Source organism: Myxocyprinus asiaticus, chromosome 33, assembly GCF_019703515.2.
Source record: "Myxocyprinus asiaticus isolate MX2 ecotype Aquarium Trade chromosome 33, UBuf_Myxa_2, whole genome shotgun sequence".
Taxonomy (NCBI): domain Eukaryota; kingdom Metazoa; phylum Chordata; class Actinopteri; order Cypriniformes; family Catostomidae; genus Myxocyprinus; species Myxocyprinus asiaticus.
The window spans coordinates 14,077,960-14,089,989 of NC_059376.1; the positions used below are offsets into that span (position 1 = coordinate 14,077,960).

A 12,030-nucleotide genomic window follows, 5' to 3' on the forward strand; every position below is an offset into this window, starting at 1 on the left:
CACAGGCTAAAATAAGAACTATACTCCCACCATGAGATTCCAAAGGTTAAAATGTTTCTTAAACAGAAATACATACTGCACCTACTTTAACACTCTATTACTTTTAAAATACAAATAGACCTTTTATATTGTTAAATTGAGAAGAATTTAGTGCAGCAACAATCATCAGAAATCAACAATTCTATTACAACTGAACATGTGTTTCATATTGTAATTATTTTGTCATTAATGCATCTGTTATAAACCTGATTATCATTGACCAGTATTCACAGACAGCTATTTGTAAAGCACACAGACACCAGTGAAAAGTAGCTGCCGGCTGCTGATTTTGTGTATTTAGGCAGGATGAGAGATCACAGATAAAGGCTCACTGTGATGAAAAGAAGCCTGCAGGTCATTCACCTACCCAATAAAGAGCAGCAGATGCACACAATTACTCTCCCTGTGACGTAGTGTTTATGTGTGTGCGTGCGTGTGTGTATATTTCCTCCAAAAGACCCATCAACAAATCTCATGCAGAAATCAGTGGACAAAGACACCAAGTGACCACTGCCTCTACCACACCTGCACTGGACATACACTCATACACTGAAGACGATAATGCATTAAAAGGTAAGACTAATTTGGTTCAGTCTCTCGACAACTTAAAAAAAAAATGCAGTTCTTATTTCATGATGAATGTTTTGGATATTTCACTTATACATCAATAAGACATATAAGGGGATATAAAATTAAGAGAATGTATTTAATACATTGTATGATGCATTGTATGATAACTATTATTAACCTTTAAACAATGCCTTGAACAACAGACTGATTATGGATTTTAAACATAATAACATTTATACTCTTGATTAAAAATCTTCTTTTATGAATTTTCTATTTGATAAAAAAAAAAAAAAATCTTGATTGCAGATTGTCTCTGAAAACATGACCAGTAATGAGGTAATAACAATGTGTGACATTAATGAATTTAATCCCCAACTCCCAAAATTTGCATTTTTTTATTTTGTTCAATGATCAACCATAATTTTGCATTTCACATTGTAAATAAACCACACAAAAAACTCCCTCTTTCAAAAGTGATGAAAGTTCGGGCACACATTTTTGTAACACAGTGGTTATGTGTTTGAAATGTGTTCGCCGAGTGATAAATCGATAACAGAATGGGAAGGTAACTAACATTGCGAGCATGGTCTCTGCTCTGTTAACAAGTATTGACACAGGTGTTGACTTGAGGATCAGTTCTTATTGACGTACTGCATGTGTATGTGGGTGTACGTGCTTAGACCTGCGGCATGAACAGGAATAGAGTGGAAATATTAATAACACAATCAGTATCAGATTGTTCAGGAAGCAGAACACCTTTCAGTGGCCCTTAATCTCTCCTATCATCTGTCCTTTGGGAAACACGCACATTCATAGAAGGTTAGCTGCATTAGGTATCATATAAAAGAAGCATATTTAAGTCATTATTAAACAAGAAAATTAAGAAATAATATTGCCAAATGCCTTTTTTATAAATCTGGAAAAAAAGAGATTGATAGTTAAAGATAAAAGAGCCGTTCTGAAACAATGCAACTGTTCCTCATATGCCCTACAGCAGCTGTAATCATGTTGTTGAAATTCAATAACACGGCACATCATTTCTGCCCATCTAGAACAAACCTGTTCTCAAGCCCTTTTACACAGCAGAGAAGACTGTACGGACCTGAGTACAAAAACAATAACTCCTCATCCATGTTGAGTGACTTTGAGCCAGTCATATCACTTAGATGTTTCCAATTCGACAATCTTTTCCAATTCAGTTCAATTTATTTGTGTAGCTCTACTTATCATTCGGTTACTTATTGTTCTAAAACAGGTTTAGAAAGAATAGTGCCATACATACTCCGCAGAGAGCAAGTAGCAACAGTGGCAATGTAAAACTCCCTAGGATGTTTAAGAATCTTCTCGATAAGCACAGCGATACAAGGTAACAATTAGTCAAAAGCTCTCTGACAAAGTTCTGTCATTGCCTTTGAAAAAAAAATCATAATTTGGAACTGGAGTGAAGAGTGAGTGATTCTGCTCATCAGTATTGTACAAAATTCAGTGTGAAGTTTATGTTCAGGTGGATTATTATTGGTAACCATTTCACTTTTTTTTAAAGTTGTTCACCTTTTTGCAGTTTTGCAGTTCACTTACATAGTCTTGTCACAAATGAAATTTCAACATACAAATATTCAGTGTAGTCTCTCAGTTATGGCATGCCACTCAAAAACTACATGCATAATAATTATACAAGAATTAGAAAAATATTGTTTAAAATAGTTGCAGTTGAAGTTCCCACTAGCAGGACATGGCTCTAACAATGCTAAGGTAATGGGTTCGATTCCCTTGAAGTCGCTTTGAGCATCTTGTTAATGCATGTCACATTGCAGAACTCTGCTGTACTGCTTGACATGCCATGTCAACCATGCAACAAATGTTTTGCTGAACTGCTGATTTGACCTGTAATTGTGTGTTCAGTGACAGAGGTGGATCATGGCTATGCTGAACCCTGTGGATTGGTTCAGAGAGAACAGGGGCTCTCCTCGTCTGGTGCTTGTAGTTGTGTGTGTGGCCCTGTTGCTGGATAACATGCTGCTAACAGTTGTAGGTAAGTAAACAGACATGATGAAGAAATGATAATACCTAAATACATGTCCACTCTTTTTCCAATAATAAAAGGCCCAGTTGAAATATTCATGGCTAAAAGCGTGTGGACCTGAACATCACACACATATACTTGTTGAACATTAAATTTCAAAAACGTGTTTGGTCTGAACGGCACCATACAGTTCATCCCATGGTGTTCAGTGGAGTTCAAATTTGGGCATTGTGCAGGCCAGTCAAGTTCTTCTAAACCAGACTCTACCATTTCTGGAACACTTTACATGAATGTTCCCTTTGTTAAGGGTTTATAAAGGGGTTCTGTAATGACTTATACAATGACTTATGACTTATGCAATACTGGACAAATAGTGAGCCATTTTACCTGGTTATAAATGCTTAATAACACTTATTCAGCATTAGTATCCTATAAAAATGTACCTTAATGTAAAGTGGACACATAGAAATGTGGAGATAGGGAGGTGGAAGGATGCCAAAGGAATTGTCACTGGAGTGGGCGAAGCAGTCGCTTATACAGGATATCCTTGAGATATGATTGGCAGGCCTAGATGAACAAGCTCCTCCCGAAAATGTTTACTATTTGGCAAGTACTGCATGAAAATTGCCCCTTTTATTCATGTTGTTATAACTGTATTTCAATTATTTATAATGCATTTGTAAATGACTCAGTCATTAATGAACACCTTTGTAAAGCCTTAACAAAAACAACATTAATGTAAAGTGTAACCACGATTTCTACACGGATCTCACTTTGTGCTCAAAGGGGCTTTTTGCTATGATCAAGGAGTTGATATGGCACATTCTACTTTAAATGTCTGTCAAAGGAGATTGCATGGCGATGTGCTTGATTTTATGCACCTGTTAACAATGGGAATAGCTAAAACAGCCAAACTATGTAGAAGGGGGTGTCAACATACTTTTAGCCATGTAGTGTCTCATTGGTATCTTTTTTAATCCATTCTTTATAGACAAAAGCATAACAAAAACATTAGAGAAGTGTGAAGGTAAAGCAGCATGAATGCAAGGTGGATGAGACCAAAAATGTTCAAGGGATGGTTCACCCAAAAATTAATATTTTGTAATTATTTACAGATCCTCGTGTTGTTTTAAACCAGTATGACTTTCTGTCTTACATATAACACAAAAGTGTATGTTCGACAGAATGACAAACTCAGTCACCCTTCACTTTTATTGTATCTTTTTACCATTCAATGAAAGTGAATGGTGACTGAGGCTGTCATTCTGCCTAACATCTCCATCTGTGATCCACTGAAGAAAGAAAGTCATAGGGGTTTGGAACAACATGAGAGTGAGTAAATACATTTTCATTCTTTTTTGGGTAAACTTTCCTTTTAAGCTTGACAGCTGAATCTGCTCTCAACGAGCCCATGACATTTACCTGCTTGCATCTGCCCTAACCTGTGTCGCAGGAGAGAAGGCCTATCACACACACACACATTCACCAACATGCACTCAGAAAGCCTGATGCAGGTACCAGCTCTTCCTCTTCCAATCCTCACGTCACCTCTCATTCTCCCCAGTTCCCATCATCCCAACCTTCCTGTATGCCTTAGAGCACCAGACACAAGACCGCTCGTCTTTCACCCCGTCTGAGTCTCCCACATCCTCTGCTCAGCCCACCTACTCCTCCATCCTCTCTCTATACGACAACACCAGCTACACCATCACAGTCACGAACAGCAACCTTTCCCTCTCCTCTGCTGCACCCATCACTGATGGAGGGTCTGTGGTCAACAATAGTTCTGCTGAAAAAGATGGGTGTAAAGAGGACAGTGAGTTTTTGGAAGAAGAAAATGTGAGGGTGGGGCTGCTGTTTGCCTCCAAAGCCCTGGTGCAGCTTATGGTCAACCCTTTTGTGGGCCCACTGACTAACAGGTACATACATGGTCATTTCGTTCCGGCAGTGTTGGGTGTAATGCGTTTACATAGTAATCAGTTACTGTAATTTAATTTATTTTATTCAAAAAGTAGTGTAACTGATTACATTTCATATTGTTCCCACCTAAAGCTGGTATCACACTAGCAGACTCCAAACAACTCGCTTTTGGCTGAGTGTGTCACACTTTCCGACTGTTTTGCTAAAATCTCGCTCTCTTTAGTCGGAGGTATGACATTTGCCGATTAAGAATGGTGAAGGGGTGAGACATACCAACTCGCCTCAAGTCTCTGATATCCTGTCATGTGGAGCTCGCTGAAAGAACAACAGGAGTACTGCGTGAGCATTAACAATTGTAAAAGAGCGATTTAAGAAACGAATTATGGAGTAACTTTATCTTGTGAAAGTGTGTGATTGCGTATTTATCCCCTCGAGGCTTGCCGTAGAATGCAAATGTCCATATGCAGTTGAGTAAAGTAATTATGTTCAATAAAAACACAGTTGTGCATCTGCTTTTTTGAAGCCGTCAAACAATAGTTTCAGCAATGTTATGCTAATATTTAATGAACGTTTTACTAACGTTTAGAAAACTGGATATTTCACGTTCCCACAACCACAAAGTAATGTTTGCTAGATGTTTTGAGCACATACATTTGTTAGCTGGGTTGTAATCAGATTACGCTTAATGACTTTCAATGAGGAGGAGATTACAAAGATTATTTTGAATTTGTTGAGTGCAAAACCTAAAACCTGTAGTAGAGAATTTTGAAAGTAACTTAAAAGTAAAGTAATTAGTGATTAACTTTTCCAAGAAGTAAAGGAATCTGATTACAATTTTAGATAAGATATTGGAAATCTGTATTGGAATTTTTTGTTACTCATCCAACACTGCTTACATTGCTTTGATCATATCGTTTAAATGGTGGCTTTTTTGGTGTAGTCTGTGAAAATAGAGGACTGAATAAACAAATTTGCATAATTTGTATCAGTTAGTGCTTTGAATTTGTTCAGGAAACAATGTCTGTCACTTGTCTTTTTTAAAGGATTGGATATCACATACCAATGTTTGCTGGATTTGCCATCATGTTTGTCTCCACAATAAGTAAGTCATGTTATATGATGTGGGGGGAAAAAACTGTGTGAAATTAAGTAAAATTCATTGATAGTTGGCACAGCGACTTATTCAGCAGTGGTTCTGTACTGGGTTTGCTTCCAAAACCAAGATTTTATATTGGACATCAAGTGGCAACCCAACACAGTACCAACATTTTTTATCATACAAAAGTCAACAAAAATGTCCTTAAAATCAAATAATGAAATGTATTAATTTTACCCTGAACTCAACATTAATATAGCTACGTAATATAAAATTACAAAGGCTGAATAGAAAAACTGACAATTTTGTAAATGCATTACACAACAACAGATGTGTATTTTACCAGCCTAACACATGGAACAAACACAGGGACACATGATATATTAATATTAGCCATATTACCACATGAATTTCTTGTAGTTTGATTCAACACAATGCCTTTGATGTTGACAATGATTGTATGGTTAGTTGCATTTTATTATTTGCACTGTTTTTTGCCTGCTGCCCACGATCACAAGTACAGACCTCTGACCCACCAGTTAAGAACCAATGATCTAGTGTAATATCACAATACTAAGACACACTGAATGAGATTTTCCATATCTATGTGTGTTTGAGAACATGTGTGTGTATTATATGGTTTAACTTGGCATTGCTTACGTTTTATAGCTTGCTCTTGTTCTAAGTACAAATTGCAAATTAAATTTGTCTGGCTTCTCTGCAGTGTTTGCTTTCTCAGGAACATATGCCTTGCTGTTTTTTGCCCGCTCATTGCAGGGGATTGGATCTTCCTTTTCCTCTGTGGCAGGTATAAGGGTGTATGTGTAGCATGCTTGAAGCAATAGGTAAAATATGATGTGTGCAAGTTTGCAAGAATGTAAATTTATTACATAAAAATGTTGCGTGTACTTCTGTAGGTCTGGGAATGCTAGCAAGTGTGTACACGGATGACAATGAGAGAGGAATTGCTATGGGAATAGCATTAGGAGGACTTGCCATGGGAGTGCTCAGTAAGTTCCTGTTGTGTCATTGTGTTTCCCTCTAATGTGCTTTAAACTGCATGGTAAAGCAATGTTAAATATGCAACAATTCAAAATGGCCAATACTTATAATGTACCACAGTAAATGAAAATAAAAATTAAATTACATTGACATAATTAACATTGTAAATGTTCACTTTACAGTTGGAGCACCTTTTGGCAGCGTTATGTATGAGTTTGTGGGTAAAAGTTCTCCATTCCTCATCCTTGCTTTCCTGGCTGTATTTGATGGAGGTAAGGTATTAGTAAAAGTACTCGTAAGTAAAAGAATTTGTTTTTTCTTTTTTCATGATATTGCCACATCATACATTCTATTTTTATGACTTGTTACACTTATTTAAGATATTACAAAGCAAGTGATTTTTCAATGCAGCCTTGCAGCTCTGTATTCTTCAGCCCTCAAAAATATGTCCAGGGGTGAGTCCCTTTATACACACTACAGTTTATTAAAATGCGAGTTCTGAAAGTTTGAGATGCACCTATCTGTGATTCTTATGTGCTTTCTCTTCAGAGTGTGGAAGGAACCCCATTGCTCACCCTGCTCAAGGATCCATACATACTCATTAGTGCAGGTGTGTGTGTTTTTGTGTGTACACGATCACACGAAAGTTTAGACATACCTACTCATTCTATATTATTAATGTTTTCCTCATAGTAGTCATCAAATAGTAATAACAATAATCAACACTGAAATTAATCAAATGAAAGTATGGGAATTATGTACTGACTGATATTTTAGCTTCATCAAAATAGCCACCCTTTGTTTAGATACAGCTCTGCACACTCTGGGCGTTCTTTAAGACCAACTTCATGAGGTGCCATCTGTGAAGCTTTTTAAACTGTATTGAAAGAGTTTCTATGAACTGTTTATCAGGCACTTGTTGGCTGCTTTTCCTTCACTGTCTGGTCCAACTTAAAAAAGAAAAGTTTTGTAAATGAATTCATATGTATAGGCACAATTTATATTTGTCTGCAAACATTTCAAGCATTTTAGCATAAGCCTTTAGGTAAAAAAGTTTTTAAGATCATGAGAAACATAAATTCAGTGTGTCCAAACTTTGGATTGAGTGTATCTGTATGCTTAGCCAACAAAATCGAATCTATCCTCATATACTGTCCACGTTTACAGTTAAAGCAGTTAAACCTTCAGCTGTAGTTCTGTACCTGTAATTACATGTATGGCTTCATAAAATGACGGCTGTACGTTTTAGGATGTGAACAGCTAAACCGATTTGTAAATTAAGCGGAAGAAGAGCTGGGTTGAGTGAATGATGAGTAAGATTATGGTTCCTGTATATAATTACAGGGTCGTTGTGCTTTGCAAACATGGGAGTAGCTATTTTAGAGCCCACTCTTCCCATCTGGATGATGCAAACAATGTGCTCACCAAAATGGCAACTTGGTAAGATACTCAATCCTCCATATTATTCCATTGCTTTAACAGTGATGCAAGTTTTTAACATGTGATTGAAATAACTACACTTCCTATTTATTTTAGGCCTCAACATTTTCTTTAATTACTATATGTTTTTTTGTTTTTTTATTATTGATTTCACTTTAAAAACCACAACATATAGTGGAGCCCTAAAGTCAGAGACCACATTGAAATCTGCAAAATAAAATTATTATTATTATTATTATTATTATTTATTTATTTATTTTTTTGTGGCTACTTGGGGCTTCAAAGCAGTGATGGGGCAGACATGAGATGTTTGTCCTTGCTGTCTTTCTAATATCATATTTCACTTCGTGATTCTTTTGATAATCATTCGAACTGTTTTAAGAGGACAACAAAATGACTGTACAGTCACATTCCTAAAAACAAGAGCTTTCATTCAATTTATGACTTGTCTATTTAAGTGCTATGTGAAAAACGTTTATATTCATATACATAGTTCTACATCGTCACAACAAGGTGGCGCTCATTTGTGATGCAGATGATTTCAGAATTTATTTTGTTATATTATGTAACATAAATGCAAAAGTGATGGTACCACACATGAAGTGATTTATGTATTCATGGACTTTTACAATTTAAGCATACACTTATCGCACGCTTCTGGCCCCACCTATCCCAGAGTTTAAGAGGTTAAACCAGCAAATACATTTCAGGGTTTTGAAGAATTAAAACAAAGTTAGAAAAATGCACAATAGAAGCATTTTACAAGTGGTCTCAGATGGGGCACAACTACCCATTATCGAGGATGAATGCGACATATGCCCCGTTTCTTTTCGACTTCTGGAGGTTGGGGTTCATTTTCGCCTTCCTTAGTGTACCGCAGGCACCCCCCTTAATATGCCACCCCAATGCATTGCATACATTGCGTATATGGTTGTTGCACCTCTAGTCTCAGACTTTTGGGCCCCACTGTATATTTTGCTATATAAAAAAATCTCTGTGGGGGGAACAAAGTGAAAAAAAGGCAAGAAGACCTGTGATTTTTTTATGCAGATGAATCAACTGATGTGACATAGGCCTACTGATAAGTTGAAAATGACTGCTAAGGGTGTCCTGATGTTTCTGATGCTATTATTCCACCTGATAATCCTCTAGAATATTCTGTTGTTCTGTGTTTTATTTGTTTGTTATTTATTTATTTGTGTTTTTTCTGAGCTCTGTATATGTGTCTCTGCTGGATGAGTTTGTCATGGCCTCTGATTAGTGAGCCGATATTACAGGTATGGCTTTCCTACCAGCCAGTGTGTCTTACCTCATTGGAACCAATCTCTTTGGTGTACTGGCCAACAAAATGGGAAGGTAAAGCCTTTTTCTTGCATGTCTCAAACCCAAGGGTAAACATATGCAGTTAATACATTTAATTACACAACAGTGAGGTCAGAAAATATTGATGAAAACTGTGCTTACAAATAAAAATCTGCATCATAGATGTGTCTTTTATTAGGTGGTTATGCTCCTTGATTGGCATGCTTATAGTTGGCGTCAGTCTTCTCTGTGTGAGTATCGCATATTCTCATCAAACCCTGATGGAGACAAATGTTGTACCTCAGCAGTACATGGCTCTTGTGCTTGAACCAGCTATAATATGTACAAAACTACTACATGTATAATAGGCAATAGTGACTGTGATGAATGTAACAGTATGTGATTGTCATAGGTTCCCTTTGCCAAAGACATCTATGGGCTCATTGTTCCTAATGGAGGGTTGGGATTTGCTATTGGTGAATATGGTTTAATTATCATGGTTAAAAAACAAATAATATTAATATTATATTACATATAACGTTATATTAAAGTTTAATCCATGTGTATCTAGGAATGGTTGATTCTTCTATGATGGCTATAATGGGTTACCTCATGGATATCCGACATGTCTCTGTCTATGGAAGTGTGTATGCTATTGCTGATGTGGCACTATGCATGGGGTTTGCTGTTGGTAATTGCACCTCCATACAGTTATACACTAACTCCAACCCTTACATTGTTCACATGAATGTTTGCTACAGCTCCATAACAGAGGCACTTTTCTCCATAAAAGATCCAGACTGACTATTCCTTCTTGGTATTTTCACAATACAGGTCCATCCACTGGAGGGGCCATAGTACAAGCAATTGGCTTCCCCAATCTCATGGTGATCATAGGCATTATCAACATCCTGTATGCACCCCTTTGCCTCTTCCTCAAAAATCCTGCTGTTCGGGAGGAGAAGATGGTGAGACTCTCACATTTGGCTTTGCATGCATTTCTTTACGAATATAAATGCCTTTGACATTTTCATTACAATTTCTGAATGTTTCATAATGTATCTCCAGGCTATTATTAATCAAGAGTGTCCAATGCATGTGAAGAGCTACAATACACAACGCGGGTACAGAGAATTCCCACTGAGTGATGACAGTGAAGAGGACACAGAGTGACATAAGCACCGTGACAATTAATCATCAAGCCCAGCCAGCAGCCCTGCTTCAAAAGTGCAAAAGTTTAAAATGATTAAAACTGCAACTTTCCCATCCTTGACTGATCACATTTTAGTGTATATGTATGGTTAGTGGTTTTGGGAATGTTATGTTTTCTCACGTATGCTTGCAAAGTCTTGTTTACATGTCTTCTATCATGCCAGTGAGTTGTAATAAAATAAACAGGCCTCTTGTCAACTTGATTTGACTGTTTTAATTCTAATATGTCAATACATTATTGCTTGTGGATGGAATGGTACAATTGAGCACTAATAATAATATGTAACAGAGTAATTCGATTTTATAAACAGCAAAACACCAGCATTTATACAGTACAGAGTATTTTTACAGTTTGAATAAGACTGAAGCTTCATTTCTTGTCTTTGTCAAAAACTGAGCAAGATCGCCTGTGACTCATCTGTTACTTCCTCTGGATATGTGTCAAACGTAATTGAATTTAATTATATAGATTTCCAGGTTAAAAGAGCAGGAAGTTATGGACAAAGGGAATGGCAGATGTTATGGATCATTTTGGGCAATGGCTTCAATAAATAATTTCAACCAAACGTAAATTAATAACCGGTTTACACACAAGATAATTTTTCAGACTTCACACCTGAGTAAACCAAGGGCAAGATAAAGAATATTACAAAGAGTTTTGTGTGTTGCTTCTACACTTATGGCGCCATCTATTGGGTGTATAATCTAAAACAGGGTTTTCAAACTGGGGTCCAGGGACCTGCATGGACGCAGGGGGTACCCGGGGGTCCAGATAAAATTTGAAGGAAAAATTTTACAATTCCTTTTCAAATTTAAGTATGATATTAATTAAATATGTTAACAAATTATTGGGTTAAAAACCCAAAACATTTAATTCATGCTTCAAAACCTAGTTATTGTGTCAGTAAATTGGCCAATGCCACCAAAATGGAAACTTTTTTTGTCATCGTGTGAGCTGTACTGGTCAAAATGTTCAGATGTTTTTTCATCATGACAGTCAACCCTGGAAATGTTTGTTGACACTGACTGTTTACTGTACTATACAAGAATGTCAGTTTTGTTTAGCTGAAAACACGTGCAATTTGCTTAAATGAATAAGAAATTCTAATCTGGTGTGAACAAGAAAATAATTGTTCAGAGATTTGAACTTAATGTTTTGAAAAAAATAATTCTCAATCGAGAATTGAGCCAAAGCGATTGAGAAAAACTGTTATACATGATATTTTATTGATAAACCTTAACTGTGAAATGCTGTATCCTGCAATTTTTACCTTAAAGGGATAGTTCACCCAAAAATGAAAATTCTCTCATCATTTATTCACCCTCATGCCATCCCAGATGTGTATGACTTTCTTTTATTCTGCAGAACTCAAACAAATTGTTTAAAGAATATTTCAGCTCTGTAGTTCCATAGACTGGTGACCAG

The 12,030-nt window shown here is 36.6% G+C and overlaps 1 protein-coding gene across 1 annotated transcript; it reads left to right on the plus strand.

Annotated features, from left to right (window-relative positions):
- Positions 1 to 503: 503 nt before the first annotated feature.
- LOC127424541 (chromaffin granule amine transporter) lies at positions 504 to 11,203 on the plus strand. The gene is made up of 16 exons (XM_051669878.1): positions 504 to 612; positions 2,512 to 2,641; positions 4,197 to 4,551; positions 5,596 to 5,654; positions 6,373 to 6,456; positions 6,566 to 6,658; positions 6,833 to 6,922; positions 7,062 to 7,105; positions 7,200 to 7,260; positions 7,995 to 8,090; positions 9,368 to 9,446; positions 9,592 to 9,643; positions 9,805 to 9,868; positions 9,964 to 10,083; positions 10,227 to 10,360; positions 10,461 to 11,203. The coding sequence occupies exons 2-16, from the start codon at positions 2,527 to 2,529 to the stop codon at positions 10,563 to 10,565; spliced, it is 1,551 nt and encodes a 516-aa protein (XP_051525838.1). The 5' UTR covers positions 504 to 612; positions 2,512 to 2,526; the 3' UTR covers positions 10,566 to 11,203.
- The last annotated feature ends 827 nt before the right edge of the window (positions 11,204 to 12,030 follow it).